Here is a 27,982-nt window from a genome sequence, read left to right as displayed (position 1 = left end):
CCACCGCGCATGCGTCCTGTGACTGGCTTGTGCGCCTGGAGGCGGGGCGTCAGGGCAGTTTTTTTTTTTTTTTTTTTCTCCCCTTCGCTCCCGCCCCTGCGCTTCCCACCTGCCACGTACGGGACCGCGGCCGTCGCTAGGCTCGTCGGGTGCGAGCGATTGGCCAGCTCCGCGCAGCCTGCAGCTCGGCGAGGCTCGGCGGACGGCGGCGGAGCGGACGGGGTTTGGAAGCTTCCCCTGCGACACCGAGGGAACCCGCGGCGGCCTCGCAGCGGCCGGGTCAGCTGAGGTGGACGGCCTCGGCAAGCGGGGTACGTCCGCCGGAGTGAGGCGCGCGCGGCGGCTCAAGGAGGAGGTCAGGGGAGCCGGGAGGGCCGCAGGGCTTCTGGAACCTCCCAGCGCCAGGCGGGAGGGTGGGGCTGGGGACCGTGGGAAGGGGCTGGGAGGGAGAGCGCAGGGCCCGGGTGAAGCGGCCCGGCATGGGGGAGGGGCGGCCGGGAGGGAGGGAGGGAGGGAGGGGGAGGGGAGGGCGCCCGGCCCGGCCTGACCTGGCGGGCGTTTGGCCCCGCTGATACCCCAAGTCCTGTTCCCTCCGGCCCCAGAGAGTAGAGGGGAGCCTGGGGGTACCTCTTACGGAGGTCGAGAACCAGGGATCGAGGAAGCCTGGGGCGTTTGCTCGGCGCTTCACCCTCTAGAGCAGCTTGGAAGGTGGAGGGTGAATCATGGAAGACATAGAAAGGGGGCTTGAGAAAGCCCAAAGCGTTTGTGCCTGATCCCCGGGAGTGGCTTGGACGGTAGAGCGGTAGAGCGTAGACCTGGAGGTAATCGGTAGATTGAGGACACAGAAAGGAGCCCCATTCGGTCGTACACTCCCGTGCTTAGTGTCCTCTTGGGGCCCTACCCAGTTTTACTGATTACAGTTGCCAACTTTTGTTAAGTTGCGGTCTCTGGGCACGGTAGGGAGAATTGTAGATAGGTAATCTCAAAGATTCTACCAAAGTAGCTTGTTAGGCTCCCTTCGCATGTGAAGAAAGTACACCGCGGAGAAGAACTTGAGCTCACATTGCTACCAGTGAAAATGGTTACATTCTTGCCATATACACTGCATGTCATACAGATTTTGAGACCCACTTACAGTTTTAACAGTTTTAGAATAATCAAGGTTCTTTAAAGAAAGAAAAGAAAAGAGAGAAAAAATAGAGAAGAAAAAGGAGCCAGTTGGTGGTGGTGCACTCAGGAGTCAGAGGCAGGTGGATTTCTGAGTTCGGGGCCAGCCTGGTCTACAGAACAGCCAAGGCTACCCAGAGAAATCCTGTCTTGGGGAGGCGGGGACAAGAAAAGAAAGAAGGGAAAAAGAAACTCATTTAGAGGGTGGGTGTTTTAGAAGCTTCTGAAAGAGGGCCTCCTCTCAGGTTAAGCGACAGGTGCCTGAGGCTGAGGTATCCTAGTGTAGGGGGCAGGCTTTATGTCCTTGGACACATCAGTGTATCCCAGTTACCAGGAAATTTCCTTGGATGAAGGTTAAGTTCCAGGTTGAGTCACTTCTGGACTTAGGAAGTAGAGTCACTTCTGGACTTAGGAAGTAGTAAGACAGCAACGAGACGCATCAGAAAATGCATAGTGATCTTAACAGCAGTTCTAGGAACTCATTCATGTTAATCTCTACCTGCTTAGAGAAAGGCAGGCCCAGAGTTGACAGCTGTGTGGACGAGGTTTTCTCTTGGGACAGGAAATAACCGTGGTGCCTGACATTGCTACACAAATGGACAACTTTTAGCTAAGACTGCAGGGAGGAAACTAGAAATGAAACTGGGCCACCCGTGGTAGATGTTAAGGATATGTAATGTTAGCTTTTAGGTCCACTGGAGCTGACTGCTTCCCAGTTCCGTCAGAGGGCATATTAATTACTAAGTACATTTGTGCTGGAACTTCGTCTTACTTGGGAGTGTATCTTGATAGGAGGTGCCCCTTCTGGCCAGGTGAAGAAGGTACTGTGAGATGGTTCGATGGTTCAGGAACTGAGAGTGTTCAGCCTTCTAAGCACCGGTCCTTAGTCTATATTGCTGACTTATATGGCCTATAGATAGAAGGCAGTAAATGCAGATTTATTGTAAGATCTTCATTCCTGTCAGACTATCAATGAAAGTATGAGATATTTACTATCTTTCTAAACTTAATATGTTTTAGAGCCTGGGATATAGTTGGTGTTATGTAAATGTTTTCTAAAGGTGGAGAACAAATTGGGCCAACAGTGTAAGAGTTGGCTCTATAGAGGTGTCACGTCATCACAGCCGTTCGAAGTCACCTGTGAGACTGATCAAACAAAACCCAACAGAGCTCTTTACATTAAGATAACCATGGCATCCAGACTGTGGCACATAGGTCCACTTTGTTCTGCTTTGACCTTGTAGTGAAGGGCTGTTTTCATTCGAGGGATAGTTAGACGCAAAGACTAGATAGAGCATTTATGTGAGGACTACTGGGAGATTTATATTTAGTATTCATGACATAAGCCAGGATTCATGAAAAACAATTCAAGATGAATAGTTTGGTGATTTGGTGAGGGATTTTCCACATTAAAGGGGCGAGGGTGAAAATGGAGGTTCAGTAAGTTTTAGAGAAGGAAACAGAAAGCTGGCAGTAGTGAAAGTTCAGGAATGACAGCAGAGTAGCCTGTGGGAGGTTCAGGACAGCTTAAATGGCGCTCTTGGTCATTTACTCGGAACATGTAAAAAGAGTAGGAACATTCTGTGTCTATAGATAATCATGTTCAGGAATTACTTGGCCTTGCAGAAAAACAAATATTAACCCATTATTTGATCCTAAATATGCACTTTTATAGTAGTAATTTGAATTACTAAAGGTCTTAGGGTTCAGAATTCGGATTATAAATTCATAGGACAATCATATTTAATAACCTGAAATGAGATAATAAGAAGAAAATAAAACCCATGAGGGGAAAATTCTGTAGCAAGCCAGTATCAAATAGCTACTTTTACCATTTGAAAAAATACATTTTTTAACGTGGTACCAGATATTTATGGAACCCAAAGCCTTATGCATGCTAAGCAAGCACTGTACCACTGATCAATGTCCTTTTTTAGAGTCTGATAGCCAGGACTGATCATTTATTTATTTATTTATTTTTGGTTTTCCTAGGCAGGGTTTCTCTGTAGCCCTGGCTGTCCTGGAACTCACTTTGTAGACTAGGCTGGCCTCGAACTCAGAAATCCACCTGCCTATTCCTCTCAAGTGCTTGGATTAAAGGTGTGCGCCACCACGGCCCAGTGCCTGGACTGATCTTGAACTATGTAGCTGAGACTGGCCTGAGCTCCTGATCCTGTCCATCTTATACTTAGTTCTCTTCTTTTTAAAATAAAGAATGCATGGCTGGGGAGATAGATGGCCAAGCTATTAGCAGCAGTACTACTTTTGAAGAGGACCCGAGTTCAGTTTTCAAATCAGAGGTCTCATCAGAGGTAGTTACCCATGGTTCCAGCTCCTGATATCCAACTCTGGCCTCCTGGGGCACCTGCACACAGAAATAAAATAAATCTTAAAAAATTAATAGGAGAATACAGTCTAATCATACACACCCATTTTGATTGGAGGTAATGTGGGTTGACAGGTTAATGGAGTTGTGTTGCTTGATCATGGATAGTTGTTCAAAAGCCCAGGAGAATACTACTCATTTGCCCTTTTTCTTTGAGTTTTCAAAATAGAAAATTAGAAAAAATACTCTTGAGATTTTATTTAGGAAAATATAGGTTCTAATTTCATGTTCATACATGCTTCCTTTCCCAGGTTAACATTAGAGTTGCAAGTTAATAATTTGTAGCCATTGTCCATTTGAATAACTACTATGTACAAAGCTTCTTCTACAATCTAGAAAGATAACAAAAGCATAGCTTTAAAAAGTCACATAGTGTTTAGGGCTTTGAAGAAAAATAAAGCAGGGAGAGAAGACAGTGATGAGGTGCATTTTAAGTTAGATTGTTAGGGAAACCTCTAGAAGATACATAATTAGCAATCTGGTTCCAGTGAGGGGTGTGAAAGACTTGAAGGCAAAGGACAGAGTAAACACAAAGCCTTCAGTTGGGAGGTGATCTAAAACTGGTGTAGCAGGTGCGAGTAAGGCAGAGAAGTAGAAAATGCCGGAGGTTGGGTCATTTGTACATTTTTCTATGGGAATTCATTGGAAGGTTCTAAGCATAATGACATTAGATTTTACTTAAGAACAAACGTCTGGTTTGTTGAAGATTCAGTGAAAGTGGGTGGAGGTAAATAAGCAGATCATTTGAGACATTTTGAAATGAATCAAAGTAGGGAATTGGTTTAAATTATTGGTACTGAAGATACCAAGTTGGATGGATTACCAGAACACTTTAAAGATGGTGGTAGCAGCCAGGTTTGCTGACACTTTAGATGTAAGGTGTGAGAAGAGGGAAGCAAGGCCTTCTTGAAGAAAAGAGTTGCCACTAACAGATGTGAAAACCTTAGGAGAGGCAACTTTGGGGTAGAGGTCAGGAATTTATTTTTAGACAGATGGTATTGTATTGTCAGCTAACTAGTTGAGTATATGGATAAAATAAAATAATACATAAAATAGAAATTACATTAGTAATAAAACACTTCTAGACCATTTATATGTCAGTGAGAGGCACTTTTTTTTAAGGGGCACAATTTCTTAACATTCTAATAGTTCTGCTTTGATCAGTTTTTTTCCCCTAGAGTTGTATATATAGAGCATCCTGGACTCCACAATGAACGGACAGTTGGACCTAAGTGGGAAGCTGATTATCAAAGCTCAACTTGGGGAAGATATCCGACGAATTCCCATTCATAATGAAGACATTACTTACGATGAATTAGTGCTAATGATGCAGCGAGTCTTCAGAGGAAAGCTTCTGAGTAATGATGAAGTTACAATAAAGTATAAGGATGAAGGTAAGGTTTTAAGGTCTTGAGTACTATACATGTTCTTTCACCCATTCCCCCACCTCCCCAGTAGACTAATTCTCCATTTCCCCCAACCATTTTATTTTACCTACTATTTGTATAGTTCATACAATTCCTTTGTATGTTAAAAATGTAATTGATTAGTAGAAGGGAGTGTCTGACATTTTCACATGTGTTTTTTAAATACTTTTCTTCTGCTCAGATTTCCATACGTATGTTCAGATTTGAAAGGGATTCTGATACTATATTGTATGGAAAAGGAATTTCTTTACCAACTGTGATGTTTGTATATGCTTGGCCCAGGGAGTGTCACTATTAGGAGATGTGGCCTTGTTGGAATAGGTGTGTCACCGTGGGCATGGGCTTAAGACGCTCACCCTAGCTGCCTGGAAGTCAGCTCCTCCTGTACCATGCCTACCTAGTGCTGCCATGTTCCTACCTTGATGATAATGGAATGAACCTCTGAACCTGTAAGCCAGCCCCAATTCTTATAAGAATTGCCTTGGTCATGGTGTCTGTTCACAGCACTTGAACCCTAAGGCAGAAGTTGGTACCAGGGACTGGGGTGTTCTTGTGATAGGCCTGACCACGCTTCTGTTTGGACAAATGTGGATTGGGGGACTTTGGATTTGGAAAGCAGTAGAATGCTTTAAGTGGGGTTTGATGGGCCATTCTGGTAGGAATATGGAAGACTTTGTTGCTGAGGGTGATTTGAACTGTGGAAGCCTGGTTGTAGAAGTTTTAGAGGAGAAGAATTTTAATACATGGACCAGAGACTATTTTCTTGATATTTTGGTGAAGAATGCGGCTGCTTTTTGCTGTTGTCTGAAGAGTCTACCCGAGGCTAAGGCAGGGAGATTTAAATTAATTGCATTGACAAAGTCTCAAAGAAGCCCAAGAGAGACTTTGTTCTCTGGTTAAGTCTCATGAAGAGCATTTGAACAAGAGTAGCAGGCTTAGAAAGGAAAAATATAAAACATGGTTCAGGTATTAAAGGGGTACCAAGAAGTGAAATGAAGCTAAGTACTATTTTCAAGGGTATTAAATGAATTAAGGGAGTAGTGATCTTGGGGCAGGATCGCACCCAGATAAGTTAAGATCCAGGCATGGTAGCACAAGCCTTTAATCCCAGGAGGCTAAGACAAACAGATCTCTTGAGTTCAATTCCAGCCTAGAACAAAGCAAGTTCTAGGTGAAGAGAAACTTAAATCCAGGCTTGGTGGACCACACCTTTAATCCCAGTGTTTAGAAGACATACATGTAGATCTCTTGAGTTCATAGTCAGTTTATGGAGCAAGTTCCAGGACAGCCAAGCTTAGGCAGTGAAGGAGTTGGAAAACAAAGCTAGTGATAATGTAATAGAGCAAGGGAGCCATATTCTAGCTCCAGCAAGCAGCAGAACTCGGCAGCTTCAGCCTTGTGGCTCTGAGGGCTTTAGAGTCCAGAATAGAAGGCATTACTGGGACAATTGATTCTGGTTAGGTAGAGCTAAGAAATGAGTGGTGACTAAGAAGAGACCAGCATCACTGAGGTGAAATCTTCTGGGGAGTGTTTTCTGAGAGCACAAAGAAGCTGTGTTCCAGAGATAGCCAAGGTTGTACCTCCTGCAGCAGCTGTACTTGTAATGTGTAAGAGTCACCCACTTTTTGAAGCATGAAGTGGTCATGGAGAGCAGCTAAGCTCGGCACTGTGAGAGGCCATGGAAGGCCATTGGTGAAGGTGCAGCCTCAGTTGCAGTTGTTGGCCTAGGACTGAAGGAGTCATGAAAAGGATTTGAGGCTTGGCAGTTGGTGAAGCCTAGTTGCCCCAGAAGAATCCAGTGTATCGGAGATGCCAGTACCATGGGATGCTCACCAAGAGCAGCAGCAGCAGTTGAGTGGGGTCAACCTGAGCTAAGAGTGCTACAGAGGACAGAGCTGGAGAACTGATACCAGCCCTTTGGAGGAGCCCAGAATGTCATGTATGGATCCCAGACATTGAAACAAGAACCTGTTAATACTGAAGTTGCCTTGGAGACCCCATGATTTTCCATATGCCAGAGCCATAGAATATCTGCTGAGGAATGCTGCTAACAGGGAGTGAAACCACCCTAGGAGAAGGAAGTTTGTTGTAGTCAACAAAGATAAAAAAGGAGTTGGAGATCTGAAGACCACTTTGACATCAGGCATGGAGATGCAGTTTGGACTTTGTCCAGCTGGTTTCCTGTCTTGATTTAAGGATTACAGTTAAGTGATTGGATGAATCGCAGAAGAGACCTTGAATTTTGGACTGTTAACATTGTTGAGAGTGCTGTAGACTATGTGGACTTTGGAAGTTGGTTTAAATGTATTTTGCATTATGGTATGGGTAGGTATGGCCTCCGTAGATTCATGTGTTTGAGCAAGCTCATGGGGGCTAGGGAGTGGAATGTGATGGTTTGTATATGCTTAGCTCAGGGAGTTGCTCTATTAGGTGCGGCCTTGTTAGAATAGGTGTATCATTGTGGGCATGGACTGGAGACCCTCACCCTAGCTGCCTGAAATCAGTATTCTGTTAGCAGCCTTCAGATGAAGACGTAGAACTCTCAGCTCCTCCTGTATCATGCCTGCCTGGATGCTGTCATGTTCCTGCCTTGATGATAATAGAATGAACCTCTGAACCTGTAAGCTAGCCCCAATTGAATGTTGTCCTTATAAGAGGTGCCTTGGTCATGTTGTCTGTTCACAGCAGTAAAACCCTAAGACACCAACCAAATACAGGAAAGCTGGCTTAAACAAAGGCAGATGTCTCTCTGTATCTCTTTATTCTTTTTTCTTCTTCCTTTGGCAGGTTCTTACTATGTAGTCCAATACTGACATGAAACTTGAGGTTAACTATACCTGGCCAGATGTCTTTATTGCAGGAGTTTTTGGTGTTCATTATGCTAATATACATTGTCAATTTATAATATGCAGTGCTCTTGGGCTCATTTGTCCACAACTATTTTTTACGGAGATATATTTTGCTTAAATATTTCATCAAACATGGTAGAATTACAGTTGCATTTCCTGATTTTATTACTGACAACTGCTTTTCTCTGAGAACTGACTTTAAATCATGATGGTTGTTGTTATTATAGAAATCTTACATTCTCAGTGGTTCAACATGCAAGAAAATCAAGAAATGTTATCTAGCATCCTGTGGCTTACCCTGAGCGTTAACATCCAGCATGCTGATGAATACTTTGAAAAGATTTTACTTGGCTAGGTTTTGAGATGTTGGATATCTGCATATAGCATTGGTCAGAGCCTGGTCACGTGGCTTTGCTGAACTGCAGATGGAAATTGTTCATCCCTTGGCATCTATTTTGGACAATTTACACTGGTGATCAGCTAAGTTGGTCATCTACCAACATGTGTAAATTCTCCTTTTCTGTTGACATATGATCTGAAATTAGCCAAACAAATTTTTGAGAGTCAATTGTGTTCTTCCTATTTCCTTGAGCAATCTTATCTGTTTGTAAATACATAGTTTTAACTCTATACTGTTCAGCTGTATCCCTTAGTTAAGTCAATTTCTTCTCTTTTCTTGAGTTTCTAACTCAATTTTTAATTTTTAAAAAAATTTTATTATTCTTTAATCCTTTTATCCAGTGCAGACTTCATCCCCTTCCCAGTCTGCCTCCCAACCGCTCCTCATACCATACCTCCCCTCCTACCCCCCACCCCGCCCCTGGTCTCCATTCTCCAGGAGGATGTCCCCACTCACCCCACTGATGACCTCCCAATTCCCTGGGGCCTCATACCAGCTACTGTATGCTTCCTGGCTGGTGGCTCAGTGTCTGAGAGATCTCAGGGGTCCAGGTTAGTTGAGACTGCTGGTCTTCCTATGGGGGCCACCCTCCTCCTCAGCTTCTTCCAGCTTTTCCTTAATTCCACCACCTGGGTCCCCGGCTTCTGTCCATTGTTTGGGTACTAGTATCTGCATCTTACTCTTTCAGCTGCTTGTTGGGCCTCTCAAAGGGCAGCCATGCTAGGCTTCTGTCTGCAAGCACAGCATAGCATCAGTAACAGTATCAGGGCCCTGAACCTCCCCTTGAGCTGGATCCAGTTTGGGGCTGTCACTGGACTTCCTTTCTCTTCTTCTTCTCCATTTTTGTTCTTGCAGTTCCTTCAGACAGGAGCAATTCTAGGTCAGAGCTTTTGACTGTGGGATGGCAACCTCATCCCTCCACTTGATCTTCTGTCTCTCCATTGGAAGTAGACTCTCTACAAGTTCTCCCTCCCTATTGTAGAGCACTTCATCCAAGTCTCTCCCTTTGAGTCCTGAGAGTCTCTCACCTCCCAGGTCTCTGGTATATTCTAGAGGGTCCCTCCACCTCCTACCTCCAGAAGTTGCCTGTTTCCATTCTTTCTGCTGGCCCTCAGGGCTTCAGTCCTGTTCTTCCTCCCCTCCTCCAATACCTGATCTCGTTCCCTTTTTTTCCTCCCCTCTCCCACTCAGGTCCCTCATTTCCTCACCCCCCACCCCCCGTGATTGCTTTCTTCTCCCTCCCAAGTGGGATTGAGGCATCCTCACTTGGGTCCTTCCCTTTGTTGACCTCTTGAATCCTGTGGGTTGTGTCCTGAGTATTCTTTGTACTTCTATGGCTAATATCCACTTATTAGTGAGTACATACCATGCATGTCCTTTTGGGTCTTAGTTACCTCACTTAGGGTGATTTTTTTTCTAGTTCCATCTATTTGCCAGCAAAACTCGTGATTGTATTTCTTTATATTTCGTTCCTCAGTCCATTCATCCATCCATTTTTACTGGGCTGGGGACTAAATCTTCTAGGTAGGCACTTTACCAGAGCCACAACTCAAAATTTTAAAAATCATTTTAACTCAAGACACTCTATTCTTGCCTCACACTTACTAGCACATCTTAAAACTGACCTTAGGACTGGTGTTCTCTTGTCTCCCTTTCATGTAGGGGAAGTGTCAGCAGTCTGTGAAGTGTCAGAAAATAAATACTGTTGCTTTGCATCTCACAGTAGAATTCTGTCATACAACCGTCATTTTTGATGAGTAAAAAAAGTAAAAGACATAGTTCATTATTCTGCAGAAACAAAAGAGGTTCTGTTGGGTGTGGTTTGTGGCTCACACTTTAGGGTACCTTCCTTATTGAAATCTGTCCTCCATATCCAGTTACCACACTGTATTTTCTTCCTTTCTCCCTCTCTCCTTCCCTCCTTTTCTTCTCTCCCTCACTCCTTTTCTTTTTTGTGGTATTTTTAAAAAACTGTTTAATTTGTTCAGATTGTTGTTTCATAGTCAGTTAGCAACTACATGAGATGGCAACTTATATAACTTTTCAACGGAGATACTCATTCTGTGTCTTAGTTAAGGTTTCTATTCCTATGCAGACACCATGACCGCAGCAACTCTTATAAAGGAAAACATTTAATTGGGGCTAGCTTACAGTTCAGAGGTTTAGTCCATTATCACCACAGCAGCAAACATGCACATGGTGGCATGCAGGCAGACATGGTGCTATAGGAGGAGGCTGAAAGTTCTACATCTTGATCCTCAGGCAGCAGAAGGAGACTGTTCCATACTGGGTATAGCTTGATCAAAGTTTGCCCCCATGGTAGCACAGTTCCTCCACCAAGGCCACACCTAATAGTGCCACTCCCTATGAACCAATTATTCAAACATATGTGTATGGGGAGGGTGGGAGAGAACATATTTATTCAAACTACCACATTCTGTTACTGATACGGGATTCAAGTAAAGAAACAAGATTAAGACTGATTTCAGAAAGTTTCACTATTTTTGCATCAGTATGTTAATTTCTATAAAATGTGTTTATTAGCAGAATCCCTGAGAATTGAGCATTATTAAGCATGTATGCTATACATATGTATATATGTATGGGCCTGCTTATACAGTTCTAAAAACAGTTACAAAGTACCTAGCTATGTCTGGATTTTGACATGTTTTTTTGTTTAAAATAACATGGCTTAACAAGTTTTAAAATTGGTTTAGTTAGTCTCACCCAGTTTTGTGAGACATAGTTAGCTGTGTCTTCTCACTGGTTCCCTCTACCCCATAGCATTCCTTAACTCTGTGAATGTGTTTAAAACATTCAGTTAGTATTCTAGTTACAGTATTTTTATTCTTAGGATCCTAAGGAACCTCAGTCTTCAACATGCATTATTTATACATATATACACATACATATACACATACACATAAGAACATGTATTAAATGGAAAAAATTAGGGTTTCATTTTCAGCATGGTCAGTGATCTAAAGATTTCACTGTGGTTTACTAAAGCAGTCCCATAAACCCTTTTGCAGCTCTATGTTACTAATTTATGAAACTCTTCCCTCAATTTGTGTTAGTGCATTCTATTAAAAATAAGGATTTGAACTATGGGAATCCTTGTTTTCATGCTTGATACATTTATTTAAGCATTATACAATGGAAAGATTTTTCAATCTAATATAGTAATTTGTGATATTGTTACATCTCTGAGTACTAAAAGTTAATGCGTATGAAACATTTTCAAGACAGGGTTTCTCTGTGTAACCCTAGTAGACCAGGCTATCTTCAACTCAGAGAGTCACTTGCCTCTGCCTCTGCTTCTGCCCTCCTGCTGGATTAAAGCCGTGTACCACCACACCCTGCTTAACTTTGGCTACATTTTCTCATGAATGTATGATAAATATTTATAAGATTAGTAGATAAAGTTGATTTAGTAGCTCTAAAAAAAATCTTTCTTTTCTGGTACTTATGGGAGGTTCTAATTCTCTGTAACTTTACATTTTTTTTATATGACAGTTTATTACTGATGGCAATCTGAATTTATTTTTCTTTTGAATTTCAGATGGAGATCTTATAACAATTTTTGATAGTTCTGACCTTTCCTTTGCAATTCAGTGTAGTAGAATACTGAAACTGACATTATTTGGTGAGTGGCAACCTTTAAAATGAATTTATTTTTTTTGGACTCAAATGCTTATTAGATATGAATTTTTTTAATAAATGTTTTTATTTGCTTTGGATTTTTCCTCTTAATGGCTCAGAGTTACATAATTCTTTAAAATATTTGCGTTTCGGTGAGACTTTGAATTACTTGGAACTTTGTGTCTTAGAAGTGTAATTCAGGCAGAATTAAAGATGATTTTGGTTTTGAGATGAGGTGTAACTTAGGAATCTCTAGTAAGAGTAGTATAGTTTTAATTTATAATGTCAGAATTTTGGCTTTATTGGATTATTTATGTTTGGGAAGATTAATCTCTTAAGTTCTATATTTGTTTTGTTACCCCAAATAGTAATGCCTTGTATGTCAAATTTAGAATGGGTTCAAACTACCTCTGAGGTCTCTTAAGAACTCATAATTATCTTCCTCTATAGTATGTTTTGTTTGTTTGTTTGTTTGTTTTAAGGCTTAGCATATAAAAGCTACTTTGGGTATTACTTTTCAGGGAGTAAAATGATGGATCTTGGATATTGTTCCAGGGTAGCCAGGGTTTCACTCGAGACCCTTCTCTGTGGGGGATAAAAAAGGAAGTAGGGAATTTGGCATCAACTGTGTATCTTGTTTGATTTTTGTTACTTTTTAAAGGTATATATTTTAATGCATTTAAATTCCAACATTGTAAAAATACTACTAGGGAATAGGGAGATGATGGCCCAGTTGGTCAGTTTGCTGCAGTACATACAACCTGAGTTCTGATCTGTGAACAGCTGAGCATGGGGATATGTCTGTAACTCCAGCTCTGGAGTAGAAAGAAATGGGCAGATCCAGGGCCTTGCTGGCCAGCTGATCTCGTCAGTTGGTGAAAAGCTGGTTCAATGAAAGCCCTCATTCCAAGAGTAAGGTTAAAAAAGGGGTAGAGGAAAACACTCAGCATCAGCCTTGGGCCTTCGTGGGAGCACTCACCTGCATGCATGCTCTACACACATAAACTGGTTAAAATACATGGATGAAAGTAAACTTAGTGTCTGTTATTTTAATGGCATCATCTCCTAAGTTTAAGCAAATGAATGCTTTTGTTTTAGTTAATGGCCAGCCAAGACCTCTTGAATCAAGTCAGGTGAAATATCTTCGTCGAGAACTGATAGAACTTCGAAATAAAGTGAATCGCTTATTGGATAGCTTAGAGCCACCTGGAGAACCAGGACCTTCCACCAGTATTCCTGAAAATGGTAAACTGGATTTATTTTATTTTATTGTAATGAGTTCTTTTTTTCATTTTTGTGGGGAGAGGATTATTTGATTGTTTCTTGGAGTAAGATGGCATCCTTAATATCTTTATTCTCCTTGTTTATGCTTTTGTATATGTCAGCATTCCCACAACTATTTGTCAAGATTACTGTAAACTTGCACTACGGTACTTTAATTGAATCATAGAGCTATGGGAGGACAGGGCCTGGAATCCCATTTTGAAGTACTCTCTAGGACTGGGGAAATAACTCAGTGGTAGAGTGCTTGCCTGACATATGCAGTGCTCTGTATTCAGTCCCCAGTACTGAATAATAAATAAATGTGCAGATGACGGCATAAGGAGTGCTTTTGTGATGATTTCTTTAGTTTGTCTCAATCTGTACAGTAGGCCAGTTTTCAAACACTTTTGATTCACGGATTGTTATTAGTGTGATAATTAATGAATCTTAGAAATCGATTTTCTGTAGTAAAAACTGTGTTTCAAATGTAAAATACTTTTAGATTAGTACTATAAGTTTTTTTATTAAAGTTTATTTTAATACAATTTTTAATAATATGAAACTTTTTTTGCACTTACTGGTGACATGTAGTATTTATAAATAGCAAAGATAGTTTAAGGCTTACTGACATATTGGAAGCTGATATAGTTTAGGCACCAAAATGTATTTTAAAATATGGACAGAAATTAAAAGCATATGTCATAGGTTGAAAGTGTGTGTGTGTGTGTTTAAAAAACAACTATTCAACTTTTGTTTAATATTCTTAACTTTCAGGTAAAATGATTTTGTAACTGGCTGCTCATAATTTTCAAATGCTTAAAACTATACAAGTTTTAAATGTTTAAAAAACAAACTGGCAACTTTTTTAAGAGTCAAGCTAGCTACATGTAAGGGCCATGAGAATTTCTGTGGAAAAATGTCATGTATAACTTCTTGAAAGCCTTAGACTCAAATATTGTAATTTTTGCTCCTACAGAGTTTAAGAAGTTGGCTTTTATTTTTTTTCTTCCTCCCCATTTCCTCCATTCCTACGTGCTTGTTTGTGTCCTCAATCTCTGCCTTTGGGTATCAGACTCAGGGTGTTACATGTGCTACTGAGTTTTAGACACCTTTTTAAAATGTGGTTAGGTTTTAAATAGAACTATTTTCTATAATTTCTTTCATGTCCTTTAGCCATTTGGAATTATGTTGATGATAATAATAAATATTTGCTAATGAGTTAGTAATTTTAGTCTTACCTCTATTTCAGATTATGGTAAAATTTACTGAAATACTTTTGATCTTAGACACTTTATAATGAAGACTTATTTATATGTTACAGATGAAAGCAGTTTGCTTATTCTGAACTTTGCCCTTGTTTGTTTTTGTGTCCATACTTGCATATGGGTGGATGTCCATACAAGTGCAGCATTGTGAGCATGTGCATTTGGAGCTCAGAAGACACCCTTCATTCTTCATGTGCCTTCCACCTAGTGTTTAGGACAGGGTCTCTAAATGACCTGGAACTTCCCCAAGTAGGCTAGTCTAGCTTTGTTTCTGCCTTCCATCTTGCTATTGCTGGAACTACAGGATGGTATTACCTAGCCAGCTTTTTATGTGAATTCTGGAGGTTCAGAACTCAGGTTCTCTTGAATACAAAGCAAGTCATGACCATGATGTCTTTTCAAGCAATAGAACAAGTAACTAAGAACCAAGGACACAGTACAGATGCATCTTATGAAAGTAGCCCTAACACTAATAAATCCACGTTTACTTTAAGAATTACCTTAAGTCAGGATCATGCCTGTTTATACTTTGTCACCTTGTATATTATTTTGAAGCAAATTCTAAATATTTTTTCTATAAGAATTTTAATAACTAATAAGTAGTACATATTTAAAAGAGGAGCAGAATTGTGTTATTGTACTGATGATTAGGAATTCTGGCTGCCTTGGCTTATTAAGAGAGGAATAGACAAAACATAAGAGTTGAGTTCCTAAATTTAGACAAGATTTATGTTGTTTTACAAAATAAAACATTCATTACTATAACTGTTTCTTGGGCATTTTACCTGTATTTGTAGGCCATTGGGGTATGGGCTGGATAAGTAGTTCAGTTGATGAAGTACTTGATGTAGGGTCTGTGTTAAGTTTCCAGAACCCATGTGAAAAAATGTCGGCATGATGGTGTGTGTTTGTAATTCCAGCACTGTAAAGATGGAAACAGGTAGTGACCTGGGGCTATCCCTGGCCAGTCAGTGATAGACCATATAGCCTGCTGGGTAAGCTCCAGGCCTTTGAGAGACCCTCTCAGAAAGCATACAGGGCAGCTTTTGAGAAATGTCACTGGAGATTGTCTTCTGATCTCTGTGTACACAGGTGAACACACACAAACATATGCACACCTGAATGAGTTAGGGCTCATGCTGTGCTGAAACACCATCTCCAAAAGCAACTTGAGGAAAGGATTTATTAAAGGGCTTCCATATCCTGAATCATAGTCCACTGGTATAATCCAAGGCAGGAGCTCAAAGGAGGCAAGAATCTGGAAGCAAGAGCTGCTGTGATGGCGAGGAGGAGTGCTGCTCATGAGTGTACTGCTCATGGAGTGCCCGGCCTGCTTGTATTGCCCAGGACCACCAGCCTCGGGTACCCCATCCACACAGATCACCAACTAAAGAAAGCGCCTTAGAGGCTCGCCTACAGCCTGATCTTAGCAAGGCAGTTTCTCAATTGACTGTAGCTTGTATCAAGTGTACAGAAAAACTAGCCAGCTCAAGGCACCATAAGAGGAACATGTAAAATGTTTGTGTTTATTAAGGAGACTATTAAATAATAATAATGATAATAATGGCTTACTTTCTCTTTTTTTTTCTTTTGCTTTTGAGATAGTGTTGCTCTATAGCTCAAGCTGGCCTAGAACTTTTGATCCTCTTGTTGTAGCCTTTTGATTGCCAGGATTATTGGCACTCAGTTTAATCAGTAATTCTAAAAGGGGCAGTGACTGTTAGAGACAATAATTCTTTTGGAAAACTGTTCTTTATTTTTTACTTACTTTCCCTGAAGCATGAAAGTTCTATATTCACAAAGTCCTGACAGTATTTATACACACACACACACACACACACACACACACACACACACACATATATATATATATTTTTTTTAATGTCGTTTTGGGTATAGATAAAGTAAACTTGCCTATTCTTTATTATAGATACTGTGGATGGTAGGGAAGAGAAGCCTGCTGCTTCTGACTCTTCTGGGAAACAGTCAACTCAGGTTATGGCAGCAAGTATGTCAGCTTTTGATCCTCTGAAAAACCAAGATGAAATCAACAAAAATGTCATGTCAGCCTTTGGATTAACAGATGACCAGGTTTCAGGTAAGTCAGTTCCTTTTTCCCACTCATCTTTTTATCTTGCCCTTTTTTGACTATGGTGAAATACTATGATGTCTTAAGGGTTCAGCCAATTATTTTTTTACATATTTAAGCTTCTATAAAACAAGAAAATTCATGATATCAGCACCCCCAAGGTGATCTGTTTGGCCTTTAGCATGCTTTTCTACCTTAAAGGAACCACTGTTTTGCTTCAGGTAAATTTTATTAAAAGTATTTTCAGATTATTTTTTTTTTAAAGCAGAACTTTTATTTTAAAAAAAGTCCAGATTTTTTTTTAATTTTGTAAATTGCATTTGATACATCTTGCTATCTCTTCTAATCTTAGGAAATTTAAAATTAAGCATATTTCTGATTAATTGCTTTTATATGAATAAGGTTTTAGCTGTAAAGCTTTAAATTTTTTGAAATGTGATTTATTCTTTTCTCTTATTTTTTACCTATCATTTTGTCAGCGTTGTACCTGTTTTTCTTGGTGGGGACAGAGAATCCTAATCACACACATGTTGCAGAGTGCTTCATGTTTTTATTGGCTGCTTTCCAGTATTACAATATGTGTCTTATTTTCTCGTTTCTATCCATCTTGCAGGTTTTCATTGTAAAGTGAGCATTTTCATTAGTGTATCTTGCTGACTTGTAATTTATTTATTTATTTATTTATTTATTTTTGTATTGCCCTTCCAACAGGTTCTTAGTCTGTATGGACTTAGATTACCAGAGGAAAGTAGTAGCTGGTATCTCTGGGCTGGTTTTTTGTTATTCTTTTGTTTGTTTTTATTTTCAGCAGTAGATGCTGCATCTTCCTCCTCCTCCTCTTTCCTCCTTCCTTATTTATTTATTTATTTATTTTTCTTTTTTGGTTCTGAGACCTCTTGGATTTATCCCCATTCCATAAACAGATTAGTGGCTAAGGATTTGTTTAGAGTTTACAATTATTCTAGTGCAAGTAATCAGGCCTTCACTGACAGGGAGCTTCATCCTTCATTTCCAGCTCCTTGTCTAACCATGAAATTGTTAACAAGATGGTTGTCTTGAAATTCTTAGTTCACTATATTTCTACAGGGGTAAACTCCCTTTTGAGTTGGCTGAGATTTGATTTACTAGTATCTATTTTAAATAATTGTTTTCTTCTACTTTGTTTAAGTTTTTGCTACTTGGGGAAGGGTTTGCCTGAACCATTTACTTTGCCAATTTTAGCAGTTTAAAATAGAGAATTTATTTGATTTATTCATTTTGATTTTCTTGGAAACTTTTGTGGGATTATTTACTGAAGAGAATTATGTTAGATTTTGAGAAAATATTTGAATATATTACCTTTTCATATGGATATGTTTACTTAGTTGTCTTCACATAGATAACAACCAGAGTATATATTTTTTAATTCTAAAGGTGTGATATGGTTAAGGGAGGAAATAGCTACCACAGTAATGCAGAGTGAAGAGAATGAAGTCTTAGAAAAACAGAATAGACAACAGTAATAAGCTACATATAAGAGAGAAAAGAAGAGCCAAGCACTGAGTATTTTTAGGATTAATAGTACAGTATCTTCTCTAGGGGAAGAGAACAAGTACAAGTTAGTACAAGTAAAGTAGTGAGCCAGTCAGTCATGTATTTTAATCCCGTGATCAACATTCCTATTGCCGTAACCTAGCATGGCTTCTCATTAGTACTTGACTGTTAATGGACAAGCCGTAAGCCTTGTATATCGTATATCAATCAACTTTGTCTTGCAGTGGCAAAACGCTTGAGAAAATAACTTAGGGTAGTGGTCTCAGGCTGTGGGGTGGCTCCTTTGGAGGTTGCATATCAGAGATCCTGCATATCAGAAATTTATATTATGATTCATAACTAGCAAAATTACAGTTATGAGGTAGCAATGAAATAATTTTATGGTTGAGGGTCACCACAGCATGAGGAACTTTATTAAAGGGTCACAGCATTAGGGAGATTGAGAATCACTGACTTAAGGGAAATCTCAGTTCATGATCTACTGGCTCCATTAGCTTGGGCCTGAAACAAGGCAAACACCTTAGGGGCTGAGTATGTGTAAGAGAAGGCTATTTATTTACTCTGTGGTGATCAGAAGGTAAATAAACAAGGAAGTGAAAGGGGCTACCGACAAGATGCATTCTTAAAGTGCATGCTCTCAAGAGCCCACTCCTCTTTCTTCCTCTCACCTTCTGGTAGCCCACCAGCTATCAGTTCATCGGTGGGATAGCCCAGTTCCGATGTCCAAGCACTCATTTCAAACACTTCTCAAACGTTCGTCAGCTTTAGTACTTGGGCTTTGGTGATGCTTTCGATTTAAACCATGATAAGTTCTGATGGCGTGCCACTGGAACAGTTAGAGACTGCTTTCAAGGAGAGTCTGCTAGTAATAGTGGTTGAATTAAGCTCTCTAAATGGTAATTGCCTTTAGAAGATTTTGCTGTAAACTTTGTTTAACTCATAACCCTTCCAAGTAACCTTGAGGTCAGAATTGGTGTGTCCTTTGCATTAGTGAAGAAGCTGTGGCACAGAAAGATTCAGTAGCATGCCCAAAGTCAGCAGCCATTGTTAACTCGGGCAATACAATCTAATAATTAGCTCCAGGAACTCTTCATATCACCCTTCTGTGTTGCTAGCATAACTTAAGCCGTGTGTCATCTTCAGAATCCACTTACTGTCACAGTATTAGACATATACAGAAAATCTATATTCTCTGTACTTGCTTCTGTGTTTTTCTTATCCTGACAGAGCTGGATTGACTATGGGTGTTTAGAACTAGAGTCCTGGGCCTATCAGGAAAGAACAAGAGTATGGCCAAAGTTCTCACAGTCTTAAGGAAAATCAAAGTGGGGCCTGTGTAGACATTTATACAATGTAGAAATCAGTGTGGCTTATTTAAAAAGTAAGCCATAGATAAATTCACTAAGGAATAAAGCATTTATAAGTCAAAGGTTTATTAGAATTATAACTAGGTTTTAAAGAAGGTCATTTAAGTATGTGACTGTTGCAGTTAGTCATAGAGAGAGTGAAGTAATTATGATAAATGAAGTAGAGGCCAAAAAATAATTAGACATCCTATGAAACCATGAAGTGGATCATTTTAACTAAAAGAAGAACATGTCAGAAGACTAGTGAGAAATGTTTGGATCTCTGAACACAACCAGGGAGATTAAATTGAGTTTACAGACATTAGAGACCTGCTTAAGAAAGCAGCACTGTTTTTGGTTGACTGTAGATAGTTTTGATTATTGACCTGGGGGAGGTTAGGACTCAGGAATTTAGCATTTCACACATTTGTAGGGATTGTAGCATTTCTAATTTTGACTTTGGATCCTAAAGACTAGAGCAGATGTCAAAATACGGAGCACATAAGCTTAGTGTGTCCTCGGTGACATGGTTGTTTCATAGTGATTTCGATTGTCAATAACCTGAACTTTAAATTGTGCTTGTTAAAGAAAGACCTTGGGAAGAGTAATTAACTGACTTTTCATGACCACCCAGGCCCACCCAGTGCTCCTACAGAAGACCGCTCCGGAACACCTGACAGCATTGCTTCTTCCTCCTCAGCAGCACACCCAGCAGCAGTTCAGCCACAGCAGCCTCCCTATACAGGAGCTCAGACACAAGCAGGTCAGATTGAAGGTAAAATAGTGTTCAGAGCCCTGTGTGTATGGAAGGGCATGTGCAGAAGTGTTTATTGAGGCATCAGTAGTCCACTCTTTACACAGATGGAAAATTGTCTGTCTTACTGACATGGTGTGATTTAGTATTGTGGACCCAAACAATATACTGAGTATGTTTCTGATTATTGAAAAGAAGAAAAGGGGGATGAAAACTGTTTTTAAGTTAATATGAACACAAAGTGAAAGACTGGGGAAAAATTACTTTATAATCTCCATTCCAAACACTACATTTTTCTGTCACTTAAAAAGAATTTATATCGAGATGATGAAACATAATTTTAGGTAAATATGTAGATTTGGGTCAATGCATTTGAGGTGGTTTTTTTTTTTCCTCTTGAAATTAGGTGTCCTCAGTAAGTAGTTTAATATCAGAGTTTTGCTATTTTTTCACCGATTTAAAAAATAATATGAAAATTGGACTAAATCAGTAGTTTTAAAAAATAACTCTTGCCGGGCAGTGGTGGCGTGGGCCTTTAATCCCAGCACTTGGGAGGCAGAGGCAGAGGCAGGCACATTTCTGAGTTCGAGGCCAGCCTGATCTAACAGAGTGAGTTCCAGGACAGCCAGGGCTACACAGAGAAACCCTGTCTCAAAAAAAAAAAAAAAAAAAAAACCCAAACAAACAAACAAAACTACCTCATTAATCCTGAATGAAATTGAATGCTCAGTATTTAAAAGGGCTAGTTGGCACAGATGACATCAGAGCATGACTAAAGACCACACTGATCTCTAGGGCAACCCTTAACATGGCTTCCCCCCCCCCCCCCCCCCGCGTCCCCCTGTTAACTGCTTATACATGTTAGGACCTTTTAAAAGAAACACCAGATGGTGCTCTAACAGTCTGTACCAGCGGGTTGATCATAATCATAATAAGTCCACAGTACCTAAAGCAACGTTTACATTAAAACAAAAACAAACTAGAGCTTTAGGCTAAAATGATCTGTGACTAGAATCTTCTCGTCCTGTGATGATACTTTCCATGCTTGCTCAGAGAATTCATATGAGTCACTGGGGACTAGCAGGTGGCATCTTTTATTAGGGTATGTATTCTTGTGTTAAGTCTTTTCTCCACCAACTTAAGTCTTACTCTGCATCAAAATTACAAGAGCCAGAGCTAAAACAAACTAGAACTGATGCAGACATTGGTTCAAATGGGAGACTGAAGCAGAATACAGAGTTTGGGTGGACAAAGATTCCAATAGCCATGTCAGGTGAACTAAAAGCTATTGTAGCACTGATGTACATTCTTATTTAGAAGGAGAATTGTACAAAATAAGGTCAGTGGCAGGAATGAGAGCAAAATTTCACTTATCTTTTGAGAGCTTTTTTTAAATTGCAAAATTATCAAATCTGTTAATAGTTTATATAGTGAAAATGGTCTTCCACCTGTGTTCTCTAGCAACCATACACCTCTTTCCAGCAGCTTCACATTAATACTATTGATGCATTTTCTTTGAAGTGGTATTAATTATATGCCTTACTACAGTTATTTCTTATATTTATGGATAATCAGCCAAGTATGTCTATATAAATTCATAAGCATCGATTTAGAAAGAGGTTGGTGGATTTTGCTATTATTATTAGATTTTGTATATTAGAAATGAGACAGTGATTTGGAACATTTTAAACACCATACATTATGTCCCAGTTCCGACTAACTCTAGTTCAGTAGCTCAGTTGTGTAATATATAGCTGAAGATAGTGATGTAGGATAAGCTGCTTTAGTGAATACCTCTTGATACATAATGTATACATTGTAGACACTGCCAATTATTTAGATTGACTTCTGATTATATTTTGAGCAAAGTTATCAACAAAGTATGACTTAATTGTTTAACATCTCTTACGAAATTAATAATTTGGAATAAAATTAAGAATTTGAAGTTATTAATTGAATACCATAAATACCGTATTTTCCCCCAAAGTATGTTTTGCTAGCTTATGTGAGGCCTTAGGTTTAATTTTGAAAAGTGAAAAAGAAACAGGCCAGCCAATCTATGTATGAGTTCAACTGGGTCTGGTCTATAAAGTTAGTTCCACCTAGCTAGGGCTTCATAGTGAGTCTCAAAAATAATAATAAAATAAAAACTGTCTGAGAAATGTTATTCAGTAACTTTGGCCTTGTGTAAACAACATCGAGCAGTGGTTCTCTACTTTCCTAATGCTGTGACCTTTAGTACAGTTCCTTGTGTTGTAGTGACCCCAACCGTAATATTCTTGTTGCTTCTACTTCATAACTATAAATTTTACTGTTACAAATTGTAATGTAAGTATCTGGGTTTTCTGATTGTCTTTTGGGAGACACAGCCCTCAGCTTGAAAACCGCTGTCATAGAGCATGTTTATATAAACTAAGATGGCTCCAACATCACTAGGTTATTACACAGTGAGTGACCAGGTTGAAAGTCATTTTAAAAAAAAGAAATACAATGTTACTCTAGAGTCAGTGTCTCTCTTCTTCTGTATAATTCGATAGTTGCTAAAATCTAAATGACTTGTATTGAGAAATGTGCTATGAATCGTCAGAGAACTATTGCTAATTTATAAGGACACATGTTTGTCCCTTTTCTCTGATTACTTACCTGATGGCATATAGCATGGACAATGTACTTCATAGAATTTAGAAAGTGGTAGCCACTGGAGTTACATCATAAAAACACTTGCTGCCAGCTAACATGTTTGGCAGTTTATCTGTAGCCGAGCAAGCAATCACCTTTAAGTTATTCATTCTTCTCTTCATAGACATTTAAATAATACAAAAATTATAATTATTATTCAATGTGCTTGCATATTAAATTGGGAGGGAATATAAAGGTACCCTAAAGTATTTCTCTGCCAAGTTATTAAGCCTTTCTCCTTTGCCTGTATTTTCTTTCGTAGGTCAGATGTACCAGCAGTACCAGCAGCAGGCTGGCTACAGTGCCCAGCAGCCTCAGGCCCCTCCTCAGCAGTATGGTGTTCAGTACTCAGGTGAGGAGGGGTTGAAAGACAGTTAACTTTCCATTCTTGATTCCTGAGTACTTGATCTGCAATGTTCACACTGTTGGAAGTGTTGCTTACTAATTAGGGCAAGCAATACTTACTTATTTAAAAGTGATGTTTTATCAAATCAGCGTTTTCTTTTTTTAGTGAGCAAATTCAATGTAATTATAGAGATGATTCTACAGTAATCTATAGTATAAAAAGGTTTTACTACAAAGCTATCTCTTACATTAACAATCTAACCTCTTAGGTGACTTCAAATTGAGAAAAAAATTCTAAGATTTTCTTCTATTTGGATCATTCATATTTCTAGAGTACTCTATTGTAGGTATATCAACAATTTCCCCACACATGCAGAAGCGAATTGAATAAAAACTAAGTTGTTTTATTTAAGGCTGTTTAAAATATGCTAGAATACCAAAAATAAAACATGCAAACAAAATGACAGTTAATTCGGGCAACTAAGAGTATTCAGTGTTTTAACTGCTGAGGTGACGTGGCACAGCTGAAAACCCAGGGGACTGCAACACATAGAAGTCTGCATAGCCTGAGGAGGTGTCTGTAGGTGGCCCATTCCCATACACAGAGGAGTTTGAGTTTTACCATCTCTCCACTGAAGATTATCTATATTTAATATGATAAGTTTCTTTTGTTTAGCTGTGGTTATAATTTAGGTATTTCTTCTAGTTACATCAGAGTGTCTCTCTACCATGTATAGTCAAAGATTAAAATAACTTCTATAAATTGAATCTTAAACAAAATTATATTTTGGGAGTTGTGTGTTATTAACTAGAGAATAAGAGTATAGATCGGCAAATTGCAGGTATATAGCTATAGATGGATAGCTATAGATAGACTACAGCAGATGCAGCTACAGTGTAAATCTGCTACTGCCTGGTTTTGTAAAGGAAGCCTCACTTGCACCCTACATGTTTCTCAGTTGTCCCTGGTGCAGCTGCACTTCGGCATACTGAGAGGAGAGTGAGTAGTTGGAAAGTGAGAGAAGCAGTGTAGCCCACAGCACCTAAAATATTTACTATCTGGCCCTTTAAATGATCTTTTATTGGTCCAGACAGTTGCTGATTGCTAACCTAGACTACAAAATTTTGTCATTACTAAAGTTTGGTATATTTTTATACAAAGAATAATTTTCGGGGGTTTTTGCTGTAGACTGATTTTATTTTATAGTTGTTAGATCTGATTGTAAAAACCAGATGAAGTGGTTTTAAAGGAAATGCCATTTGAGTGTGTTATTCTTTTAAGCAAAAAAAAAAAAAAAAGTATATAGTACAAATTGTATAACATATATACACGATGGTGCAAAACGTAGCAATTCTCCTGCCTCAGCTTTCCAAGTGCTGGGATTAATGGAGTGAGCCCCCATGCCCAGCTGATATGAAGGGGTGGGGGAGATTTACCGTGGCTCCTGGTCTCAGGGATCTCGGGATGTGAGGCCTCAACCCCTTGTTTCCAGGCTTGGACATAGGGGCTGGATGCCCTGGTGGGCAGGGGAGATGGTAGAGAGGGCAGGATAGAACAGAGTCTCATCTCAGGGTAACCAGGAAGCCTAGAGCAACGGGGATGGGAGGAGGCTGGGGCTGCAAGGATTTCTGATGCACATTCCAGTCTAGGGGTCTGAAGAGATAAGTGTCATTCTCTAATCTAGGAGATGCTCTCACCTCTCATAGCTTCCTCCCCTGTGCCCTATTTCTATAGGCTTTGGTTTGCTTGCCTTAGGCTTTGGTATTTTAAAGGCATCACAGGTTATGTAGCCACCGTGAGGACCATTGATGTTGTTCTACTCACTCTTTTATAAGTGACTTTTCAAGGCATGCAGATATTCAGTGAGGGGGCTGAACAGAATGGTGTTCTCTTGTCTTTATTCCATTTTATATTCTCCGATCTAGACTTGAGTGGTCAGTATTTTAGGCTTAGTTATAGCTATTTATTGACTTTAAAAATATCTATTACCTATTTTGTTGCAATTTGTGATATTTTCCACCTAACGTTACTCATTTTAGGAGTGTTAGGAGGGTGTAGAAATGGAGACAAATAGACCTAATAGAGCAGTATTGCTGCGTTATGATTAATGGCCCAGTAGACTGCTACTGAAATGGTATTGTTAGCACGTAAAGTTTAGATTTCAGGTGTAGGATGAAAAGATAGTTTTATTGTTTTCCTCTCAATTGGAATAGTCATTTTCTATATAAAAGTATTCCCCCAAAACTTAAAGTAAAAAGTTAACATTTGAAAGTTTTTGTCAGGGCTGACAAGTTGGCTCAGAAATTTGCCTTCCCTCTTCTGCCTTTCATGGGTCGGTACATAACACACACACACACAATAGTTAAGTTTAGCATAGAAGCCAGGAGAAATTAGTGACATCCAAGATCTTATAAATTTATTTTAATTCAGTATTCAGGAACTACCATAAGTGAATTACAACTTATACCTAAGCTTTTTCTGGGAAGTTTAAGACAGGATTTTCACAGAGTAAAATTTAGTGCTTTTCAAATTGCCTCTGTATTTCTGATCCTGCTAGTTCTATTTCCTTGACTTCAAGAGCTATGGAAATAGATAACTAATTACTCTGCATGCAGACTTGATGGTTGGTAGTGACATTGACCAATCTCTCATACCTTTGGTTTGCCAGTTTTCCCTCTGACCTTTTCCAGTTTTGTTCATAAAGGTTTCTTTCATAAGTAAATTTTGAACCCAGGTTCAAGGTGAGTTCAGAATATACTCAAATTCATTCAATCCTTTTTTTCTTTTCTTCTAAATGCAGGGTTGTACACATTTTAATAATTGTCTTATGTATCTGGTATTTAATGCTGACAGGATTCCAGTCAATGGAGAGGTTTCATTGCAAGTAGCTGCAGGTGTGTTTCATAGTAGAGATAAAAGTTTTCAGTGAAGCGGATTTTATTTTTTATTATATTCTAGTAAATAATGAATATAGATGTTGGTTATGTGGGACAATATGATATGTTTTTTGTTTATTATGCCATGCTAAGTCAAAATTTGAGTTTTAAAGGCAAAAGTATCAGGTACCAAATATAAAAGATTTAAGAACTATAAACATGGTAGTCATTATTCCTAGATATTATAGTGAGTACATTTTAAAACAATGTATATGAAGAGTGTTTGTAGTAATGTTTCACTTATAAAGCACTTGTCTGTAATATGATTTCATGTCGTACTGTTAAATAGGACTTCCCTTTAAACCTAATTAATGACTACTTTGCTTTTATGATTTTCGTCTTCCTAGGAAGTATAATTATTTCACCTATTTGAGCATTCATTATGGGAATTTGCTCAAGGGTTTATTAGTTTCAAAGCAGTTGTAATGAAAAATACATGCTTATAGTGACTTGAATTTTAGGCTATAGAATTTAAAAAGTGTCTGGAAGAATTTTGTAACTCTTTGGTTTTGAGATGTTTTATGCTGGACTCACTACATAATTATGAATATATTTGTTAATTTTTTAATCATTTTTGGTCCATAGCAGTAAGACTAAATCTCTGGAAAACTTTCACCAAAAAACCCAAAACATTTGTTATTTATTTTGCTTTTTTCAGCTAGTTACAGCCAGCAGACTGGACCCCAACAACCTCAGCAGTTCCAGGGATATGGCCAACAACCAACTTCCCAGGCACCGGCTCCTGCCTTTTCTGGCCAGCCACAACAACTGCCTGCTCAACCACCACAGCAGTACCAGGCGAGCACTTACCCTCCACAAACTTATACTACCCAAACATCTCAACCTGCCAACTATACTGTTCCCCCTGGCTCTCAGCCTGGAATGGCTCCAAGCCAACCTGGTGCTTACCAACCAAGACCAGGTTTCACACCATCTCCTGCAAGTACCATGGCCCCTCCTTCCAGTGGGGCTAACCCTTATGCTCGTAACCGTCCTCCTTTTGGTCAGGGGTATGCCCAACCTGGACCTGGTTATCGATAAGGAGGTTCAGCCACACTAATAATGATGGCTGATTGCCTCCCAAAAGACTATACAATACTATTTTGTTTCAATTTGTATTGTATTGAAGTTTAAAATTTTAAAAAGCAGAGCATTTTTTTAATGATATCATTGTTGCTGTTAATTGAAAATATAATTTACCGGAATACAGACACAAAAAGACCAAAATGAATATTGTTTCCTCCCCTGCTTAAAATTGTAGCCGCTTCCTAGTTATTTTGGAACACTACTCTTACATGCGTGTAAAATGATTGGCTTTCTGGTTTCCCAGAAAATATTAAAAAGCTAGGCTAAGGTATAGCTATCACACTTGGCTATTTACTGTTAACATGATGTACTAAAAATAGAGCCCTCTGAGAAGATGACTAGACATTATGTATAAAATGTAACATTGATAGGCTAATAAAGATGATTGAATCCAACTGTGTCTTGTAGCCTAATTATTTAACACATAAAGAAAATAGTCATTTTATAGAATTAATGAAATTGATTTCCATTCATATAATAAATTTGATTAACTTAGACTATAAATACAGTATGGGTTCAGAAGCTCTTCATTTTCTGATTTTCCTTATGGAGATAAAGGTGTATTTACATATTGGCAAACTATTCAGAATGTTTTTAAAAACCTACTTTTTATTGCAGTGTTTATACTTGTTTGAAAATACAAAATGTAGCATTGATAAAACTGAAGCATGTTGAAAGATACATACAGAGAAAAGTCTTTTCACGGCAAGCAATAATTTTCTTGGCTCCCTCCCACACATGAAGGAAAGCAATGCTTTTTTTTTTTTTCCCATGAAATAAGTCAGTTTTGTTACAGCTTAAGTAAACAGTTTCA

General features: G+C 39.1%; 1 protein-coding gene across 6 annotated transcripts; it reads left to right on the top strand.

Annotated features, from left to right (window-relative positions):
* The first annotated feature begins 68 nt into the window (after positions 1-68).
* Tfg (trafficking from ER to golgi regulator) lies at positions 69-27,563 on the top strand. 6 transcript variants are annotated; one of them, XM_085832342.1, is made up of 9 exons: positions 69-311; positions 4,718-4,947; positions 11,792-11,875; positions 12,970-13,116; positions 16,330-16,497; positions 20,002-20,130; positions 23,063-23,152; positions 26,000-26,040; positions 26,741-27,023. In XM_085832342.1, the coding sequence occupies exons 2-8, from the start codon at positions 4,764-4,766 to the stop codon at positions 26,032-26,034; spliced, it is 837 nt and encodes a 278-aa protein (XP_085688468.1). In that variant the 5' UTR covers positions 69-311; positions 4,718-4,763; the 3' UTR covers positions 26,035-26,040; positions 26,741-27,023. The 6 variants fall into 6 exon arrangements, with proteins under 6 accessions (XP_085688468.1, XP_085688467.1, XP_021040750.1 ...); XM_085832341.1 differs by having other exon boundaries at positions 20,002-20,142; XM_021185091.3 differs by lacking the exon at positions 26,000-26,040 and having other exon boundaries at positions 70-311; positions 26,741-27,563.
* Positions 27,564-27,982: the final 419 nt, after the last annotated feature.

Source organism: Mus caroli, unplaced genomic scaffold (assembly GCF_978045245.1).
Source record: "Mus caroli unplaced genomic scaffold, Mus_caroli_1 scaffold_17, whole genome shotgun sequence".
Classification (NCBI taxonomy): Eukaryota; Metazoa; Chordata; class Mammalia; order Rodentia; family Muridae; genus Mus; species Mus caroli.
The sequence above is the reverse complement of the archived record's forward strand: the minus strand, read 5'-3'. Positions and strand labels throughout refer to the sequence as shown.